Source organism: Ailuropoda melanoleuca, chromosome 12 (genome assembly GCF_002007445.2).
Source record: "Ailuropoda melanoleuca isolate Jingjing chromosome 12, ASM200744v2, whole genome shotgun sequence".
NCBI classification, from domain to species: domain Eukaryota; kingdom Metazoa; phylum Chordata; class Mammalia; order Carnivora; family Ursidae; genus Ailuropoda; species Ailuropoda melanoleuca.
Genome location: NC_048229.1, coordinates 13066153 through 13087392, shown reverse-complemented (window position 1 = coordinate 13087392; position 21240 = coordinate 13066153). Strand labels below are relative to the sequence as shown.

The window sequence follows — 21240 nt, the reverse complement described above, 5'->3', positions numbered from 1 at the left end:
TATATATATAGCTGCATTCTTTTTCTTTAAGGCCCCCCTTAAATTGTATATGTTGCAGGACCCCCAAAATCTGAGTCCACTCTGACCAACAAAACACTGAGCTCTGAGTCCTCTCGGAGAAGTGCTTGAATAGAAAACGGTCATTGGACACATTGATTGGTTACCTGGGCCGTGCAGACTTCTGTCCTCAAGAGCTTCTCTTCCAGCAGGGAAGCCCCTCCCCTGAGTGAACCCGCGAACAGACAGGAATATTCTAGATCACGAGGGAAATACAGTAATTGCCTCTAGCACTATGTCTCTCTTTATTTGGGGCCACTTAAGCGGTGAATGCCTTGAATGGCACATTTCACTCCTTGAGCGCGCCGTTGCTGGCTCACTACCCCCCAGAAATAGCGTGGGATCCTTCAGACAGGGCGATGCAGGCCAGTAGGAGGTCTGATTTGATAGAGTCACATCGCAAAAATATTTTTAGATTCATCACGCCATGTAGAGTGAGCCCTGGAATAAACAGAGCCACGGCCAAGAGAAAGGGAGAAGTGTCTGTTGCTGGTTGTTGCCAAAGCACAGAGCGGCATTCTTTTTTTTTTTTTTCTTAAGATTTTTATTTATTTATTGAAAGAGAGAGCGAGCGCGAGAAGGGGGGAGCAGCAGAGGGAGAGGCAGCCTTCCATGCTCAGCAAGGGAGCCCGATGTGGGGCTCAATCTCAGGACCCTGGGATCATGACCTGAGCCGAAGGCAGACGCTTAACCCACTGAGCCATCCAGGCACCCAGGGCAGAGCAGCGTTCTGACAGGCCTCACACCAGGGCACCAGCAAAAGTCCTAACTCTGCGTCCTGCTTTGCATCCCCTGGCAGCACTTAGCACTGTCGTGTCGCGTTCAAGGTCAGCTCAGAGTCAAAGTGCGTACCTGGGAGCCCCGGTTGCCATGAGCCGGGGGCTGGTATGTGCCAGGCACAGGGCTGCACGTGCACTTGCGTGGTCCCGAGGGTCTCAGGAACCCTATGAAGTTTACACCATTGTCCCATCTTCCAGAGTGAGAAACTGAGGCTGAAGAGGATAAGGTCCCCAGCAGGGCTGGGGTTCAAAAGCAGAGCTTGGAGCCCCCAAGTAACTATTTTCCTCACTATCTAAGATTTCTTTTTGCATGGGTTTACTTACAGAGGGTCTTCCCTGCTTAGAAGAACAGCCGGAGCCTATGGTGATCATATTGCTTTTCTCGAAATCCTTTTAACCCAGTCACTTTGCTTTTAACCTGTCAAATAGCTAAAAATGTCTTTTTTTTTTTTTTTTAAGTACTCCTGACAGTGAAGAGTTGAGGCTCTGCATACATCATCAGGCCATTTTGCTGTCAGTGTTTAATGAATTCCAAGAGTTAATGAGTCCTCCCTTTCAAGCCTTAGCTAGTGTGCACATTCATCTGACAAAGAAAAGCCCACAGTTGCCTGTAGAACTCCCCAGGCGACCGTGGGCGCAAGGGGTCCTGCTCTCCCGTCTGCTCAGGTGACAGGGAGAGCTGGGCAGGAGTCCCTTGGGTGTGAAGGGTGCTGAGATGTCCCCAAGCAGGGTGAAGCTTTCTAAATGGACTTGAGAAATTCGCAGGTACTTGAATGTAAAGTTTTTACAGAGACCCTTTCCTGGGGAGGTTTAACACTGACTCAGCCCTTGGCGGTGAAAGCAGGTGGACCTTCCGTGGCAGGTTCTGGCACCCGCCCGGGATGCTGGAGTGAATGACAGGTGCGCTTCTCTCCGCCTCTCCTGGGGGCTCCTGTTGCAGGGTGGGGGGACCGCGTGTTGGGGTGCACTAGCGTGCAAGCAAGTCCGTCACATCTGAACTAAGGAAAGGAAACAGGACGGAGCGTGCCTCTCTGGGGACCATGGTGGGGAGAGGCACCTTGGGGTAGGTGGCCACGTTTGGGTGGGAGCAGAGGGGACAGAAGGAGCTACATCTGATGACGAGGGAAGGGGCTCTAGGCAGAGGCATCGGCCGACCGGGTGGGATGCACTGCTTCCCCGTCTCCCTGCTGGCCTGTCAGCCTTCTGCTCTGTCTGCTCCGGCCTCGTGGGTATTCCTGCCGTTCCCGCTCCAGAACTCTCGAACACAACTCACTGTTCCTTCTTTCTAGAATGCTCTTCTTCAGAGCAGGGTTTCTGTTGGCCCTTGGGGCTGGGGGGGGCGGAGAGAGAGAGAGAAAAGAGAGTGTGTGTGTGTGTGTGTGTGTGTCCGTGTCCTGTGCACTGTAGGGTGTAGAGCACATCCTGGGCCTCTGCCCACTAGATACCAGGAACACCCTCCCCTGGGATGACACCAAAAATGTCCCCAGACGTTGCCTGGTGTTCCCTAGGGGCTGAGAACTCGCCACCCTCTGGTCTCTGCTCAAGCGTCACCTTTGCCAGGAAGCCTTCCCTGCTCACCCCACTGAGACCTCGTCCAGTTCCCCGTGGTCTCCATCCTGCCTCTGCTTGGTTTGCTTGCACAGTGCTCGCTGTTGCCTGAGACCCTCCATGTTCCCTCTGTCATCTTTCCCCTACTGGAATCCCGGGCGGGACGGCGTCCGTCCTGCTCACCCCTGGAGCCAGCACCTAGAACAGCGCCTGGCCCGAGGAAGGTGCCAGAATACTTGTTGTTCCTCCTGTGGTGAGGACGCGGCAGGTATCGGGAGGGCAGCTGGGTCAGAGCCTGGAGCCAGGTACGGGAGAAGCTGAGAGAGCGTGTGCCTGGGAGGAATGACGTTGGCGATGCCGCCCCAGCTTTCGGAAGACGCACTTGCCTGGCGTCTGCCCAAGCTTTTGTGCAAAGGCACGAGGATGGGAGAAACAAATGCCTGGTGCATTTAGGGACTTCCTAGTGTGTCTTAAACCTTACTGTCCCACGAGTTCCCTGGGGATCACGTTCAAGTGCGGGTTCTGATTCCGGGCCAGCTAAGGCTCTGTTTCTCACAAGCTCCAGATGATGCTGATACTGCTGGTCTGGGGACCACACTTTGAGTTGCTCAGCATTGCCCGGGGAGACCCACACATGATACGTGAGTCTGGGCCCCTCCTGCGTGAGTCCCCGTGGGGGCCCGTTTCCCCACTGTGTACCATCTTGTGGCCCCCGTGTGGGAAATGTCACCTACTGAAGTGTGGGCAGGGTGGGGGGGTCCAGCAGAGTCGGGCAGGCAGCCCCCAGAGTAAAGACCCCTCTTGGATGGACCAGTGCGAGCAGGGAGGCCGGAGTTCCAGGCTGAGAACCTCAGGGGCCTTGCTGTGTCCTCAGCTATCGGGTGGCTACACCTGCTGGTGGCTGAGGACAGCCCCGAGCCTGCGGAGAGAGCTTTGCAGTAGAGCTGGCCCTCTGAGCTGCCAGAAGCCAGCCCACACCACGGGGCTTGAGGAAGGGCCCCTCCTTGGTGGTTTCTTAGTCTTTCCTTCCCTTGCGGGCCGGATGCTTGTCTTGCCTTGATTCTGGGTCCCGGATGGGGCTCTAGAGGCTGAGAGGGGGAGGGCAGATCCCCAACCAAGATTTCAGTTGTTCTTTCTCTTTCAAGTAAAAAAGTGCAACCCGGAGGAAATAGCAAGTGTGAGGAAGTGTTCGGGGCGGTTAGAGTCCAATTCAAACTCCTCTCCTGGCTGTGGGACCATGGCCCCCTTCTTCACTCCCATGGGTCTCAGTTTCTCGCCTGTCAAATGGGGATTATGGATGTGTGGGGGCTGATTAAACGTGGAAGTGTTTGCAAAGCACTGAGTGCAGCCTGGCACAGGGAGAGCCTTCTGTATGCCATTGGGGGTGGGGGCGGGCAGTCTTTAAACCCTGGGGCTCAACCCCCAGGAGGAGGTGTGCAGAATATGTACCCCTGGGGCCTCTGTGGGGGACCCCTCCCCGCTGGTCACTGTGGCAGCATCGCCAGACCCTTGGCCTCCACACATCTGTCCCCAGAGCCCTGGGCTCGCAGAGAGCAGAGCCCTTTCCTATGGAAGCAGCCTGCGCCTGGACACCTGTGGCTGAGCCGGGTTCTTCCAGCCCAGTGGGCANCCGGGGGGGGGGGTGGAGGAAGGAGAATAAGACCGAAACCGGCATTTATGGGGCATTAAACTGCGGTCAGCCTCTCCCAGGCTCTGGGCTCCAGGCCTGTGGTTGGGAGTGTCCCCAAGGACCAGACAGCTAGGCCTAAGTCTTCCCAGCATCTCCTTCCTGGAGATTCTGCACGCTGCCTGCACATTGTTATCCTTTTTAGCAATAGGACGTTTCTTTACATCTGCCTCAGTTTCCCCATCTTTAACACGGGGATAAGTGTCTGCCTTATAGGAGAATAATGTAAGGCTCTTAGAGTGGTAGCTCTCACTTTGGGAGCACACAGAAGGCTAGCTGCTATTATTGTCCTAATTTAATTTAATTTTTTAAAGATTTCTGTATTTCAGAGAGAGCGCGCATGCATGCGAGCAGGGGGAGGGGCGGAGGGAGAGGAAGAGAGAATCCTCGAGCAGACTCCCTGCTGAGTGCAGAGCCCGACGCGGTGCTCGATCCCAGCACCCCGAGATCGCGACCTGAGCCGAAACCAAGAGTCAGCTGCCTAACTGGCTGAGCCACCCAGGCGTCTCCATTGTCCCGATTTTAAAATGGAGAGCTCACTGTGTGTCAGGCAGTGTGTATTTGCTGGATTTATTAATTTCATTAACTGCATGACGCTACCCAGACATTCCCATGATCCGCATTTTACAGATGAGAAATCTGAGGCTCCAGGACAAGGAGAGGCTTGCCCAAGATCACGTGCCTGGTCAGGAGCAGATCCTGAACCAGCCCCGGGTGTGCTTGATTTCACAGCCCGTTTGCTGTGGGCAGGGCTGGGTCTGCACCCATTTCGCAGATGAGGAAACTGAGGCATGGAGCATCTGTCGGGTGCCTGTGTGAGAGAGAGCTGAGGTTTGAGTGTGGGTTCAGCAGGTACTTGAGGACTGAGGAGCGAGGGCAGTGCACAGACCTGCCAGGGGCTGTGACGCCAGGACCCAGCCCGCTGTGCCCCCAGCCTGATCCCTAGCAGCTGCCCCACCTCCGCCCATCAGTGGGAGGTCAGGCCTCTTTTCTTAATTTTCTTCTGCAGACACATGGTCAGGCTCCTTCCTTCCTCCATGGTCAGCCCCAGGGGCCCTCTGGCCCTTTGTGGGATTTCACAGTGCTGGAGAGGGCTGCTGGTGGGTCCCTTCTTGCTCCCTTTCCAAGCATGGGGCCCGGGTTTCTCCCAGCCCCCTAGAACCTGCAGCATCCCTGTTGCTGGCCTCTGTTCCCTTCAGGGGAATTAACCAGACCCATTTTCAAGTCCCAGGTGTGTCCCCAAATAGGATGCTTCCAGGAGCTCTGGGGGACAGGTCCTCTGAGAGCCGGTTCCCGAACTCAGCAAGGTGCAGCTGGGGTTTGATGCTGTCCGAGGATCTAAGGCAAGTCCTGGGAGCAGCTGAGAGGTCTGGACGCCTTGGCGGGGGCGGGGGGCTGCTGAATCTGGCGCTAGCCAAGTGCTCAGGACAGAACAGACAAGGGGTCGAGCCCTGCCCACACTCACCTCCCCTGTTCACTTTGCACACGGCTCTCTGAGCACCTGTGCTGCCCCCAGCAGTGCCAGGTACTGAGGACTTGGTGCTCTGGAAATGAGGGTCCCTGTCCCCATGTTCTCTGGTGTGCGAAAGCTTCTGTCTGTGGCATCTGTGCCCACTTTACAGATCGGAAACCGAGGCCAAGGCCGGATTAGCAGTAGCCATGACCCCTGGCTGATGAAAGCCAGAGGGGGCTTGGGGGTCTCAGCCACATAGCTGCTGGTCACTTCTTTCCCCTTCTCCCAAAATTCTCTCTCAAGCTCCATGTGGCTCCTCTGACCTGACCTGTTCCCGTGCGGGGGTCCCCGGGCATTCTGTCTGTGGTCCCCCATGGTGCGGAGGATGGCTTACCCAGAGAAGGGTGTCGGCTCCCAGAGAGGGGAACTTACTGCACATACCCATGACCCCACACCCAGGTCAAAGGCAGAACATTCTCTGCATTGCAGCCTCCTTATGTCCCTTCCTGGTCCCTGTCCCTGGAGGCAGTTGGCCTTTATCCTGATTTTGGGCTGCCTGGGTTAGCACTGGTACCTGCGTTCTTTATATAAAGAGGGTCATAGTGCAATGGTTCTTTGCTTTTTGGTTTTTAAAGATATCGTAGGGAAATTTTTTAGGTGCTTTATTGAGATAAAATGCATGTATTATACAGTTTACCCATTTGAAGTATGCAGTCGATTTGAAGACATTTTCGTTGCCCCCGCCACGAAACCCTATACTGGTTAGCCACGAACCCCGCTGTCGCCCCACCCCTGGCAGCCAACAGTCTGCTCCCTGTCTCTGGATCTGCCATGGATCAGCCTATTCTGTTCGTCGCAGACAAATGGATCCTCTAAGATGTGGCCGCCTGTGTCCAGCGTCTTTTTCTGAGCACCTGCCTTCGAGGCTCGTCTCCATGGTAGCTTGCATCAACACGGCGTTCCTTTTTATGGCCAAATAGTATTCCGTCACCCCAGGCAACTGTTCTGAGTGTGCCTCCTTCTTCAGACGTGGGATCTGAGGAATCTGAAATGTGGCGTCCACGGACACTAACTCCTGAGTTTGGCCCCGCAGCCAGCCCTACCGGGAGCCCTGGGGCAGGGGGCGGGTCAGGAAGCAGTGTGGGGGTGGCGGTGGGCTCACGGAGGGTCTGGGTGCCCAAGCCAGGCTCCCCTTTCCCCTCTGGGCCTCTGCCTCCCCATCCGTAAGGTGGGGACAGGATAGGGTCAGCCTTGTGCTTCTGAAAGCTCCCAACTCAGTTTTTAACTCTCTGTGTACGTGGCACCTCGTCCTTCCCGGCGTGGGTTGGTTCTGGTGCTGAGTCCCAAATCTGATGACTGTCCCAAGCGTGGACGCTCTCATCTCATGTAGCTGACCGCCTCCCACCTCCCCTGCCTGGGCGTGCATCCTTGCTCCCCAGGATTATCGGCCTGTGCCTTGGGTCCCTTCCAAGGCCATTGTCCTTTGAAGTTCCTGGAACAGAATGAAAAGGTGAGTCGGAAGCAGATTCTGAGAACAAAGGATGGTTCTTCGTGGGAAGGTCAGACAGGCGGGGGCCTACACTGCCCCCTCCCCTGCAGACCCACAGCCTGTCCCCCACTCAGCGACACCTGTGCCCAGCGATGGGGCGGCTGGGCCTGAAATTCACCCTCTTCCCCAAGCCAATACCTTTTTTTTTTCCTCCCAAACAACTTTACAGAAATAGGGTTCACATACCATACAATTTGCCATTAAAATGTACAATTCTATGGCTTTTAGTATCTTCAAAGGTGTGTGTCCAGCCCCATGGTCAATTTCTGAATCTTTTTTTAAAGATTTTATTTATTTGAGATCACAAGCAGGGGGGAGGGGTAGAGGGAGAAGCAGACTCCCCGCTGAGCAGGGAGAGGGGCTTGATCCCAGGACTCTGGGATCATGACCTGAGCTGAAGCAGATGCTTAACTGACTGAGCCATCCAGGAGCCCCAATTTCTGAATCTTTTGATCATGCCCTACAGAAACCTGGTACCCTTAGCTGTCCCTCCCCATCGTTACCACTCCCCCGGTCCCTGGCCGCCACTGGTCTCTGTTCTGTCTCTATGGACCCACCTGTTCGAGGCATTTCGTGTAAATGGAATCCTACACTGTGTTGTCTTTGGTGCCTGGTTTCTTCCGCTCGGCACATGTCATGCTGTCTAGGCTCAGCTGTGTTGCGGCGTGGATCCCTACTTCTCCTTTATGGCTGAATCACACTCCGTCGTCTGGATGGGCCACGATTCATCTATTTCACGGCTGACAGACACTTGGGAGGTTTCCACCGTGTGGCTGTCACGAACAATGCTGCTGTGCCGTCCGTGCACGAGTTCTTACATGGATGCCTTTGTAGGCGTGGAAGGGCCGGGTCCCAGCTGACCCTCCATTCCACCCGTCAAGGACTTGCCAGACTGTCTTCCAATCTCCAGGCCAGCATCCTGCTGCCCCAATTCCAGATTGGCCAAACCAGGGTCTCCTCACCTGGGGTCTGAGATGGCCTCAGGTGGTCTCTGACCCTTCGGAAGGGGGTGCACATCTTGTGTGTCTGCATTTTTCTGGGGGCGAATGTCCAGGACACACAGTGTCTCGGAGCCTTCAGATCCTCCCAGCTCCTACCGGTCAAAGGTTAGAGCAAGTGGCAGATCAGGGTAGTGTATTCCAGTCTTGTCTCTGGACTGTTCTTATGGGACTTGCTCAGGATTAAGAAATATGGCCTGACAAGGGGTGAACATGACATATGACCTTGACTTTTTTCCCCCTCTCTCTTTTCTCGGTGCTTCTCCTTCCTGGGACCCAGCAAGGAGAACTTCAACAACGTCCCTGACCTGGAGCTCAACCCAATCCGATCCAAAATCGTCCGTGCCTTCTTCGACAACAGGTGCGTCTTTGTCCCTGAACCAGCCCAAGAGCAGGTGACTTTGGCCTCAAGGGAGCATTTCACCCTTGTACCTTCTTATGGTGCTCGTGTGCTCAGAGCAGCCCCATAAGCCAACACAGAACAGAGGGGCTGTGCTGTATAGGCACTAGGAACACAGCATGGGGTCAGACATCTCTAACTCTGGATTAGAGAGCATTTAAGGGCATTTCCCTTAATCAGTGCTTTCAGAGTTGAAACGCTTGCGCGACTGCATGGAGACTCATTGTGTCTGAGGTTCTATCAAGAGTTGGGTGGCATACGCCCTCCCCAGGCTGCCATGGCCCCAGGCCTGACCCCGTATGTCTACAGAGATGGCTGGGGAACCGGCAGAAAGAGAAAGGAAAGGAACAGATGTGTTGTGGCCAAAAGAGAGGTAGTGACTTCTCGGACCGGTTTCAAGTTTGTGAGCCTGAGCTGCTCAGCTCTGGTTCTGCAGGACTGTGCAGCCCTAAGCAAGATGCTGGGTCTCCCTGAGCCTCCCCTGGTCGTGGGTAGAGGTAGGGGTCCTCAGCTGCCCTGAAAGATGCAGAGGCCTGCCTGCAGGACAAGGCCTGAGAGGCTGACCAAAAGTTAACGAGGCAAAGCCAAGAGAGGTGTTCTGGGAGGTCTGAACTGCATGTGCAAAGGCCCTGTGGCACAAGAAAGTAGAGCATGCATGTGTGGCAGAAGGGAGGTCTGGCCGGAGCACAGAGAGGCCATGCGAGGTGACAGGTGTGGGGAGGACAGAGCTGCATCATGCAGCCCCTTGACCAACAAGAGGGGTCTTGACCTCAACCTGGGAGCAGCAGCAGGGGGCGCCGATGGGCTTAAGGCAGGGTGGGGATCACAGACTCTGGCTTCCGGTGGGCTGTGGGGATGAGAGGCCTGGGAGGGGCTGTGCTGTGGTCCCCCAGGCTGGAGGCAGGGATGCTGAGTGGAGATGGGGAGCAGTGGGCAGCTTTGTGATGCCTGAGAGGGAAGAAGAGCGGACAGAGGGAAGGTTGGGTCTGGGGTTGGAGGTGAGCAGCTGCTTCCAGAGGAAAGCTCACGGACGGTTGTCACATTTGCCAGAAGGATAGCACATAGTCCGTGGCAAGGATGGGGTTGGAATCTCCTCTTTGATCCCGGTTCTACCTGAAGTGTCTGGGCAGTGAGACAGAGCAGGGGGGCTCCTGACAGGTGGTGGGAGGGGGGCCAAGCTGGGAGAGGCAGCCCCTGACGTGGAGTTGATGCGGCTGTTGGGGTCTAGACTTGAAGGTCTCACAGACCGACCAGAGCCCAGTGGTGCCTGGCGTGTGTGAGCATGTGGGCCCATGTCTGTAAGTATGTGTCTGTGAGCCTTGTTTCCAGAAGGCTCCGTGCTGACCTGGCCCCGTGGGAAGCTGGCCAGGCATCAGGGACGCAGCCTTCTGTGGGGCAGAGCCGGGGGGGGGGCTGGTGGCATGAGGTGACTAGGGAGGGGCGAGGGCGGTGGCTCTGCCCGTACCAGCTGCTTCCCAGGGCCTGCAGGGCCGGCCTGGACCAGCGCCTAGCGGGCTGCTCCCCTGACCCTCCCTGCCGCCCTAGTAGGGAGTGTGTTCAGACTGGAGAGAGGGCACTCTTGGTGTGGGTGAGAATGTTCCGGGTCCTGATTGGGGCGTGGGTTGCACAGGTGCAGACTGTTCAAATGCAGGATCTGTGCCTTTGACTGTATGTAATTATTCCTTAAAACGGATCTGACCCCGGGTCACAGCTTGGCTTTCATCTGTCACCCGTGGGAACTGGGAACAGCTCCAGAAGCTGTGTTTTCAGCTCTCAGGGTGGCATTCAGGTGTCTGCTGGGCTGCCATCCATGAGTGGTGGCCTCTGCCGTGGGGACGGGGCATAGGCCTGGGGCTGGAGCTGTGGCCTCTGGCTAGGGGACAGGAAGGCAGGGCCCATGCAGGCAGGCACTGGAATTTGGGGCAGCCATTCAGAGGCAGGAAAGACACCCCCCCTTGCTTGGAGGGTCCGAAGTTAGGACAGCCATCAGAGGGCTGGGACAGGTGCTGTGCTACCTGCAGGGAGGGAGGGGGAGAGGACGGGAGTCGGTTGGGGAATGTCGAGTGTCCAGAAGGTGGACGTCGAAGCAAACCTGTGGGGGCCCGTGAGAAATGGAGAGTGGNAAGGGGGGGGGGGGGGGGGGGGGGTCCAGGGCTGCGCTGGAGTGGGTAGTGAGACCAACACCTGCTTTCTGGGGCCTGGAGGGCAGGGGGAGGGATTGGGGCTTGCCCTGAGACTTGAAGCCCCTGGAGGGCTTGAAGCAGGGGAGAAATAGGGTCCAATTTGCATTTTGCAAAGCTCCTTCTGGTCCTGCTGGGGACGGTGGAGGCTGGGTCAGGCCGTGGCAGGTGGGCGAGTGGGCAGGCAGCCTGGAAATCTCTGAAGAGGGGAAGATTAAGGAAGGGCTCCCCCAGCCTGGCCCCGGAACAGCTTGGGGCCTTGCAGCTAAGGACCAGTACACCCTTCTCCATCCTTCAGTTCTTGTCCTGGAAGTTCCGGGGGGTGGGGATGACTTTGGAGTGGGGTCTAGAGACAGGATGGATTTCCCTCTCAAGAAAGACCAGTGTCAGCCTTACTTCCTAAGATCCTTCAGGACCCGGACTGTGGATGGAGGAACCGTCTTGGAGGGCAGTGTGAGCAGGGCCTTCCCCACCTCCAAGGGCTCCAGTCCTTACAGGATCATCAGAAAGTTAAGGATGAAAAAGATTGCTCTAAGCTGAGAGTCTTTGCAAAAAGAATGAAAGCTGCCTGCTTGCTGGGCCCCTGCTGTCCTCGCCAGGCACCGTGCTGGCCACGAGGCGGATCCTGCTGGAGCCCCGCCTGGAACGGGGGCCCTTCCTGGCCCCGTCTGAAAAGCACGTTGCTAGGGACAATCTCGATCCTGCCTTGACTCATTAAAAGATCTGAAGTTATCAGTAAATGTCGCACTTTGGCAGTAAACCAGTGACTCAGCATCACTGAGCCGGTCACTGCCAGAGTTGCCAACAGCTGATAGCGGGAATCGGCTAACCTTTTCTGTAAAAGGCCACAGAGTAAATATTTTAGGCTTCGTGGGCCATGCAGTGTGTGTCACAACGGCTCCACTCGGCCATGGGGGCATGAAAACAGCCACAGACACTATTTAACTGAATGGGCGTGGCTGTGTGCCAATAAAACTTTATTTATAGACATTGACATTTGAATTTCATGTAATTTTTATGAAATTTTGTCGTTAGATGCTTTTATGACTTTGGGGTTCCCCCCCATTTTTTCAACCATTTAAAAACCTAAAACCCCTTCTTTGTCCATGGACTGGACAAAAATAGGTGGCAGGCAGGGGTTGGCCCGTGGACAGCGGTTTGCCAGCTTTGGATCTGAAGGAAAGGGTCAGGAGAGGTGGCTCTGTTACTGAATGGCTCAGTGCCTTGGTTTCCCCACGTGTGAGTGCCCATCCCTGTGCACCCCAGCCCTCACCAACAGCAGCGTGGTTGTGGTCTCGTCCCGGCCCCCCTCGAGGTGAGCTCTGGGAGGGCAGCACCGGGCTTGGGCTAAACCTCCGGGGACCCCCCTCCCAGCACCCCTGCAAGCAGGTTGCCGGGAAACAGAACCCAAGGCTAAGACGGCCATCGCAGGTGAAGTGTGGGCCCACAAGGGCCTTGTTCTCTGAAGTGTCGCTGGTGAAAGGACAGGATCCCATGTTCACACTCTGCCAGCGTTCCCCTCTCTGCTCCCGTAGGAACCTGCGCAAGGGGTCCAGCGGCCTGGCCGACGAGATCAACTTCGAGGACTTCCTGACCATCATGTCCTACTTCCGGCCCATCGACACCACCATGGACGAGGAGCAGGTGCAGCTGTGCCGGAAAGAGAAGCTGAGATGTGCGTGCGCGTTGGGGCCGGGCCGCGTCTCCCCACGTCCCACCGCGCCCCTGCAGCCGGCGGGTGGGCGGGTGTGGAGGGGAGGGCCAGGGGACGCCAACCCGCATCCTTCGGGAGGTCAGTCCCAGTTGACAGCAGCCACGGAGGCCCCCAGGGGGTGTCTCCCCCGCCAGGCTGTGCTGTAGCAGCTGGGGTTCTCAGGGGCATGTGAAAAGAGCAAGGCCCTTGGTTCAGGCAGACCTGGGCCCCTTCTGCTAAGCAGCCGTGTGACCTTGAACCTGGACACGGGGTGCTGATTGTGAACACACGCTGGTTCTGAGGCTCAGGGAGGTCACCCAGGCAGCGCCCTTGGCCCCCGGGAGGAGCTCCCTGAAAGTGTTTCTTCCCTCGTCCTTGAGCTGCCTCAAACGCCAAGTTCACAAGATGGGCCTCTGGCTGATCTGTCCTGGTGGAGCCCCCCTGGTCCCTGGTCCCTGGGCTCTGGAGCCTGCTTGGTTGTGATCTGGGCTGGCCAGCTGCATGGGGTCCCGGGGTGGCCTGTGTCACGTGTCCCTCCCCCGTCCGGACTTTCCCATGACTCCTGACATCCCTCCCTACGCCACCCGACGCTCAGCCTCGTTAGCAGGAACAAGTAAACATGGGGACTGGGCCGTATTTAGCTCTGGAATGCGTACGTGAGGGCTGGTGGGAACTGCCTGGGGTTGGGGGCCCCAAGGCCCTCCTCTGGTGCTCCAGACCAGCACTGCTGCCCCGAGGGCCAGGTCAGACATTGTGGGGGGGCCCCCCGTTTCCATTCCCTTAACAGGGCGGTCATGGGCAAACACGTTAACTTCTCTGAGCGTCCAGAGTACAGTCTGTGAAATGGGCTCAGGGCAGCCTCGCCTCATGGCGTCACGTGCGGCTGAGATGCGAAGATGTTTGCCGCGTGTTGCCCGGGGTGTCCGGTCCGTGCTGGGTCAGTGCCAGCGCGGGGGACTTGGTGAGCTGCAGGCCGGGCAGGTGGGGTGGAGGGCCTGCCCCCACTTCGGCTCTTGGCCCCTGTTGGGCTGCCGGATGCAGAGGGACATCCATAAGGGAACAAAGTGGATGACACAAAGCGAACTAACCAGAGGAGAGGAGGTGCTGGTGTCTCTCCCCGTGCCCACGGGGGGGCTGGCAGACCGGGCAGGGGCCGGAGTGTTGGCAGTGGGGTCCGTGACCTGCCGATGAAAGCTGGCTGTTTGGGTCTTGGAGGAATGATGTGGTTTTGTTTTGTTTTTTAAGATTTTATTTTTAAATTATCTCTACACACATCATGTGACTCGAATTTACAACCCCGAGATCAGAAGTCACGTGCTCTTCTGACCGAGCCAGCCAGGCACCCTGAGGAATGATACTTTGAAATGACGTTGATCTGCCTTCAAATTAATGCCAGTGACCCCTCTGTGCTCAGAGCGTGCAGGGATCCCTGGTCCTGATCCACCAGCTCTGTGGCTCCCTGAGCCCATGCAACACCCTGAAATACACACTGTGGCTGTTCCCATTTGACAGATGGGAAAGCTGAGGCTCAGAGAAGTTAGGTCACTTGTCCAAAGTCACCCCCAGGAAGTAAGCAGTCTGGCCCCATGGCCTTTGCCCTTGACCCCCACATTATGGATGTCTTTAGCTCATTTTGAGGTAGATTTCCGAGCAGGAAGGTTGGGGAAGCAGGGGGGCCCGGGGCTCCCCTCCCGGCTTGTCTGACCGAGCCCCCCCTCTTTCTCCTCCGCCGCCCCCAGTTCTGTTCCACATGTATGACTCGGACAGCGACGGCCGCATCACCCTGGAAGAGTATCGAAATGTAAAGTATGCTCCTCGGCCCGCAGGCCAGGACTCCTGGCCCCTCCCTGCCCCGCAGCCCTGACGGAGGCCCGAGGTCACCGTGTGTCCGCCTCGCCCGGCAGGTGGTGGAGGAGCTGCTCTCCGGCAACCCGCACATCGAGAAGGAGTCGGCCCGCTCCATCGCCGACGGGGCCATGATGGAGGCGGCCAGCGTGTGTGTGGGGCAGATGGTGAGCGTGTCCCCGGAATCCCCGACCAACCCCTGCCCCACCTTGCCCAGCTTGTTTCTGGAAGGCCGCGAGGGGAGACCCCCAGCAGTGTCGCCTCGCCCCTAGATCAGCTCGCCACACCGTTGTTCATCTATGATGAGTGGCTGGGAGGGGATTTCTGGCCTTGGGATGGGGTCAGCAGGGGCTCCCCTCTGGGCTTTGTCATCTGGGGCCCGGTGTGGAGGTAGGAGTGGGGACACATGTAAACGAGACAGAGGAGCGGGGCCTGGCCTCCAGGCCAGCACCTGTGGAGGGGGTCCCCCGGCCCTGAGGGCTGCATGGGCCAGAGGCAGGTGGCTGGGGAGGTGCCACGTGGCTGCCGAGGGCCTGCGGCAGGGCTGTGGCGGGGAGGCGGGCTTGAGCACCGGGGTCTCTGCACGGGTGCTGGACCCCCCGGAGGCTCGTCGGGGTCCTGTGGGTGTCGAGACGGCTGGGGCATTTCTCAGGACTGTGCAGGGCTGCTTAGTGCAGGGCTGCTCCAGCTGGCGCTGGTGACACATGGGGCGGGCCAGCCGTCCGTGGTGGGGACCGTCCTGCTTAGCCCGTCCCTGGCCTCCACCCACTGGATGCCAGTCACTCCGAGTTGTGACAACTAAGAACGTCTCCAGACATGGCCAGGTGTCCCTGGTGGGGAACAGGATCATCCCCGGTGAAGAACCATTAACTAGAGTGGTGCGGACGCAGGTGGTCTGCGGAGTGGTCACTGCGCGGTGACCGACTGAGCGGGGGCTACTAGCAGGCACGTGCTGGGTTGTCGGGTGTGTAGTGGCACCTATGGATACGCTCCTGTCCTCAAGGGTGGCTGCACGGCCTGTGCACATGTCATCTTCGGTCCATCCCGTGCATTGTTTTGTAAATGTGTAGTTTTAGTTACTGGTGGAGAAACTGAGGCCCAAGGACATAAAGAACTTTCTGGAATTCGGGGGCAGCGATCTTTACTATGCCTGGTAGACTCAGTCTTGTAGGGCTGGGTCTAGCCTGGCTGCTAGCCCCTGACAGGGTGGCTTTGAGCCCCAGGGACTCCGAGGACAGGCACCTGACCCTCTCCATGACTTTGTTTGCTCAGGGTTTCGGTTGGTCCCACTGAGGCCATGCCTGCTTCACACCTGTGCGTTTCAGGCGGCCGGGGCTCCAGACACGTCTGTGGCTTTGGGTTCACCACGGCCTGAGTGGAGGGGTGTCTTCCTGCTGGAACCTGCCGTTTGCGCCCCAAGCTTGCCGTCAAGGGGCCTGGCAGGCCCGGGCCTGCTCCCAGGGGCAGGGGCTGTGGTCACTTTATTGGCCTGTATTTTAGCTGCCTGCTTCCCAGAGCCAGGGGGAGGCTCCCGGCTGCAGTGAAACCACCGCACTCAGCAAATTAACTGCGGCAGAGAGGAACGGGGGCCTCAGTGCGCAGAGCAGGGATCCCCTGCTGGGTTGTCAAGCCAGATTCCCATATGATTTAATTACACTCTCCTCCTTGAAACGGCTCCCCGTCCCACTCCAGTCGCAGTCGGTGGCAGTTTTCTTAATTTGCTGCAGGGAAAGCGTCGGCAGCTGCCAGCTGCTCATTGCAGAATCCCCACACGTCAGAGGCAGGGGCATCTGGGAGTCAAGGCCTGCTCCCTGGGTGTGTGTCCTGAGCGTCTGTCTGTCTTTATGGGTCCTCTGTGTGCTCTTAAGAGATGTGTCCTGCCAACGTGGGCCAGATGCACAGACGAGCCGTGTGCACAGGGCGAGGGCCGGCCACGCAGCTCGACACTGTGCGGCCTCCGAGGACGCCTAACGTGCCTGCCGGTGCTGCCTGCCCCAGACGGACAGTCCGTCACCCTGTGTTACTGGGCTTCCAGAACCGGCTGTCCACTGGAGCAATGCTTTCTTTCCAGAGTGCTTTCTCTGGAAGGCCCTGCGGCTTGTGGGGCTGCTAGGCTGGGGTCTCAGCTGTGGCGGCTTCCCCCGCTCCCTCCACCCGTGTCCCCCCTCCTGCCCGGCTGCCGGAGCCTGGTCTAGAATGTGCTCTCCTCGGCTGCCCTCTCTCTGAAGGCAACCTCGGGTCCCCAGCCCACCACCTCTCCCTGTGCCCCTGGGCGAGAAGAGCAGGGAGCCCCTGGGGACAGGCCCGGGCCTTTGAGAACTGGTCACGTTTTATAAGATTTGGAAGGATACGTAGATTAGTTTTCTGTATGAAAACCAAGTGTTAGGAAACCACAAAGAGTGAAGAATCCGATCAGACACTTGGAACCTCCCAGCTGGACAGGCAGCCTGGCCCCGTGCGCCTCAGTGGCCCCATCTGTAAAATGGGAGTCAGGACAGGACCCACGTGGCAGACACGCAGAGTGCCTGCTGTTGGCTTAAACAGACATCAGGACAACTCCGGAGAGGTACACGATCTCTGTGCCCTTTCAAGGGAAATGCCCTTGGTGGGGTTTCTCTTCCGACATACACCAGTGTATACGTGTATGTCTTTTATTTCTGATTTATACAAAATGCAAGTGAACGGACCGCTTCTCCTCTTGTCCGTACCGACCAGGGAGCACGGGGGCAGTCTGGTTAGCAGCGTGGGACCATACTGGCCCGCATTCACGGCCCTGCCACCATTTTTCTGCTTGTTTTCTGCCCTGTATCTTGGAGCTTTCTCCATACCCGCATGTAGAGAATGACCCCTTCTTAATGGCTGCTTAGTCATCAATAGCACAGATGACCGGGATCTATTTAGCTAGACTTCTGTGGATGGACACGGATGTCTGTGGATGGACACGGGTGTCACTGTCACAGAGGGTGCTGCAGGCAGGGGTGAGGTTAGGGGAGGCCTGGCTGGGCCAGAGCCTGAGATAGCAGAAGGGGCAGGAGCCCCACCTCTGGCCTCGAGGTCCATGTGTGCCCAGAGCAGGACAGACGCAGATGGAGACTGGCACTGCCCGTGAGTGGCTGGGGAAGAGGCCCAGCAGGCGGCCCTTATCACCGTGACTCACTGGGCGTGAGGGGTGGGCCGCAGAGGCCAGCCCTTCCCCCCACCCCACCCCACCCCTGCCCCAGTGGTCTGTGAGCTCAGAGGGTCAGAGCAGGTACAGTGAGGCAGGACCAGGAAATGGCGGAGGTGGCCTTGGTGGCTGAGGGGCATGGGAGGCTGTGCCTCTGTGCCCACCCACTTCCTTTACACCCTCATCCATCGGGTCCCCCTTGGGGGGCTCAGGTGGGGCCCTGGTTAGCCCGCAACCTCCTCCCGTCCTGCTGTCATGTGCACGGAGAGGACGTCGGAGTTTAGGGTGATGGCCTCAAGCTGGAGGCAGCAGTCTGGAGGGACGCCCCCCCTTTCTGGTGACTAAAGGGGCCCCACCGTCTGTGTCCTGGGGAGGAAGGGGGGGGCTGCTGGTGGAAGCCACTTACTCTGCATGTGCTCTGTCCCCAGGAGCCTGACCAGGTGTATGAGGGGATCACCTTTGACGACTTCCTGAAGGTGGGTGTCTAGGAGGAGAGGTGGGTCTTGGGGGGTGCCCGCTGGTCAGGAGGAGACCTGCATCTCTGTGGAAAGGCGGCATGCCTGGGCTGACCTTGAAGACACGGCTTTTCCTTATTTTTATGGGAAGAGTCGTCTTCCCCTGTGGTCAGAGCAGTTGAAGCAGGACAGGGCTCCAACCAAACCTCTCTCTCCCCTGCGAGTCCCTGGTCCCCTTGGTCAGAAGCATCGCTGTTGACAGCTGGAGCCGGGTTCTGGAGTATTCTATGCTTATATGAGTACCAGCTTTTCCCAGAAGCACACAGTGGAGCCAGCTGTGTGGGGTTTCACAGCTTGCTTTTCCTGGGCCTTGGAGAAGGCGCCCCCTCCCAGCCCCCAGGGGTGGACACCAGGCCTCTGCTCCGAGGTTAGGAACCGGGACCCCTCACTGCTCTGATAGGTACATACCCACTGGAGGGAGACGAGCCCACTCTGCCCTCTGCCTGGCGTGGAGTACCCTGACAGTGGCTCGCCAGGCTCGTTCTGGAATTAGAAGGAGAGGAAGTCGGGAACAGGACCTAGAGGGCTCTGGTCCAGTGTGCCGCGCCAGCCTCTGACCGGCCTGAGGGAGCAGACGGGCCTGGGCCTGGAGCCAGACCACAACTCAGGTGGTCACAGCCCCATGAAGCCCAGGGGCAGCTCAGATGGGCACTGGTCCCAGGCTGCACGGCTAACGTGGCCAGTCAGCAGTGAGCCCCAGGAGGGCGAGCAGCACAAGCTTCTGGGCTGAGATGGGCAGCCTCCTCTGAACTCACACACCAGGGCTGGGCTGGCAAAGAAGCCAGAGAGATCCAGCTGCTTCCCCAGAAGGCTTCCCCTATCTGCCACCCCCAGGCCTCTGGTGCTCCTCAAGCTGTCCCTACACCATGCGGGCCTTTCCTGACCAGCTGGCCCTTCCCCTCCCTGGAGTCTCACCAGTGCCCCTGTGGCCACCTGGCATTTAGCAGAAAGCACTGTGGGTGCGCAGGTGGCTTCCCTGGGAACAAGGTTGGAGTTGCTCCCCAGGAACCAGGTCTGCTTTCTCCGTACCCTCACCAGACCCCACCACACCCAGAACAGGTGCAAGAGACCAGAAAGCAGCTGGGGGACGGTGGGCATGGGACAGTGGCGAGAATGGCATCCAGGCTTCCCTGCAGCGTGGGTGCCAACAGGGCTCTGATCGCAGCCCGCTCACAGCCTGGTGACTGTCCCTGGAGATGCTGCAGGTGACAGCCTGAGAGTTTGAACTTCTCACATAAGCAGGGAGACCAGGCACGCCCGCCACGTCCAGCCATTTCTCCATCTGCGGCCCCCTCGGGCCCCGAGTGGCCCAGGACCTGGCAAGTGCAGTCCTGGGGGTAGGATGCTCTGTAGTGTGGCAGGCAGGGTCGGGCGGCCTAGAGGTGTCTCCCGGGGCCCTGGCCAGGATGGACTGTAACGGCAGAACCAGGACCCGGCAGGTTTGTGGCAGTGGACATCTGCGGGCAGAAATCACCCTTCCTGGGCGTCAGCTTGTCTGCATAGAACAGGTTGACCTATCCCAGGGAAGTTGTAACGACCAAACTGCTGTGACCTTTAATTAAGGAACATGGCTGAATAAAACCTGGCAGCTGTGCAGTGTTTCACAGTTGACAAGATGTTCCCGCAGATGATTCCACTTGAGCCCCCAGCATTGCCGTGACTTACGTGGGCGGCACAGGTGGTGGTCTCGGCTTTGTGCTGAGGAACAGGAGGTTTAATGGGGTTAAGGAATTTGCATGAAAATCACGGGGCCGGAAGCTGGGTGAGTGGGATTGAAATGACTTGGAGCTAAGAGCTTGGATTCCGTACTTAGTAATAACTTGCTGTGACAATATCAGAAAGGATCCAAGTGTCAGGGCCAAATTAACCGGCAGAAAGGCACGTGGAAGTTTCTCTTCCTCGCTTAGCTCACAGTCTTGAAACCAGCCCTCTGGCTTTCGCCCGCCCTGGTGGCGGCGGGGTCCAGGGGGCGGGGGCGGGCTGGGCGGTGGTGGGGACACGCTCACGCTGCTCTGTCCGTTGCAGATCTGGCAGGGGATAGACATCGAGACCAAGATGCACGTGCGCTTCCTTAACATGGAAACCATCGCCCTCTGCCACTGACCCGCCTGCCCCCAGAGGCCACGCTGTGCCCACAGCCTACCGCAGGGCCCGAGGCCACAGGTGTCCTTCCGCCACGGCTCTTGTAAATAGTCCTTACTCCTTGGCTGTCTTGTTCCCCCAGGGTGTGGTACGTGGGACTGCGCTGTTCTTATCTCCAATAAAGAAGAAAACGGTTGGTTTGTTAACGTGGCTCCTGTCTGTTCCCCACGGCCACTTGGTGCTTTGCCCACTCGGTGGCACGAGGCTGAACAGGAGCAGGCAGCGGCTAGTTTCCAGAGGCTGATTTGGCAGAGAAGAGGTTTTTTTTCACGCTTTTTCTGGTTTAATCTGGGTAAAGTGTGCGCTCTTTCTGCTGCATGAGTGCTGGGCAGTAAAGTGACACAGGGCAGCTCCTTGCACCTTGGTGGCTGGGACGTAGGTGGTGGGGCTTCCTTGGTGTTGTGACCGAGTGGGCAGGAGGAGAGGACGAGGGGGGCCTTCGGTAACGTGCCCGAGCCCGCCGATGGTGCCGGGGATGCTGGACTCAGGGCCTGGCTGCTGATGCCTCCCGGGCCCAGCATGGGGCAGTCCCCAGTGGTGGTGGCTACAGGGGAGGTGACTGTCCCAGGTGGGTGGCTCCCACAGCTCCACAGTTGCTTTCTGATTCAGGGATGGGCTATGCTGGGGGCAGGGACGTGAAGGGTGTCCGTCTGGTTGGTGGCTGTGGCCGATGGGTCAGCAGAGACCAGCTTGGGCTAAGCGCTCGGAGTTGGTGCTCAGTGGGGCCCGCGTGGATATCGTCACTGTGGTCGCTTGCTGCTGGTGGAGTTCAAGGCTTCTTTGCTCAGTTGCTTCCATCCACACTCAGTTTCCTTTCTAGCGTCCCAAGAAAGTTCTGGTCACTGACAACTGCTGTTTGTGGCGTTCTACGTTTCATAGCTTTGTTACTAAGTGGGCCTCATCTCATACCTGTGCGTTGGGGTTCAGAACGTGACAGGTGCAGGAGGGCACCTCAACGCAGCCTTGGTCATGTGTCCACCAGGCCCTGGCTTGCCCTTTCCGGAGGCAGTCAGGTCAGCCCATTTCTTCGATGTCTTTCCGGGGCTGTTTGTGTGGACCCAGGCGACTACAGTGCTGACGATATGCTTTGTGTCACCGCCAAAGTGAGTAGTTGAAACCGAGCAGGGAGGCGGGTTGAAGGGGACCGTGGCCGTGTGTGGTGCAGGTGGTGTGCGCGGCACAAGTGCCGAGGCTGGCCCACCTTGGCGGTGGGGTGTGGCCAGTGCTC

The 21240-nt window shown here is 58.0% G+C and overlaps 1 protein-coding gene across 1 annotated transcript in view; it reads left to right on the top strand.

The window, feature by feature from the left end:
* The window catches only part of TESC (tescalcin), a 73534-nt gene extending 53376 nt beyond the window's left edge, over positions 1–20158 (top strand). The window contains exons 4-9 of the mRNA XM_034637978.1: positions 8352–8432; positions 12187–12326; positions 14084–14145; positions 14249–14356; positions 17784–17831; positions 19896–20158. Of these exons, the coding sequence (XP_034493869.1) occupies positions 8352–8432; positions 12187–12326; positions 14084–14145; positions 14249–14356; positions 17784–17831; positions 19896–19973 (517 nt within the window). The 3' untranslated portion in view covers positions 19974–20158. The remainder of the gene's footprint in view (positions 1–8351; positions 8433–12186; positions 12327–14083; positions 14146–14248; positions 14357–17783; positions 17832–19895) is intronic.
* The last annotated feature ends 1082 nt before the right edge of the window (positions 20159–21240 follow it).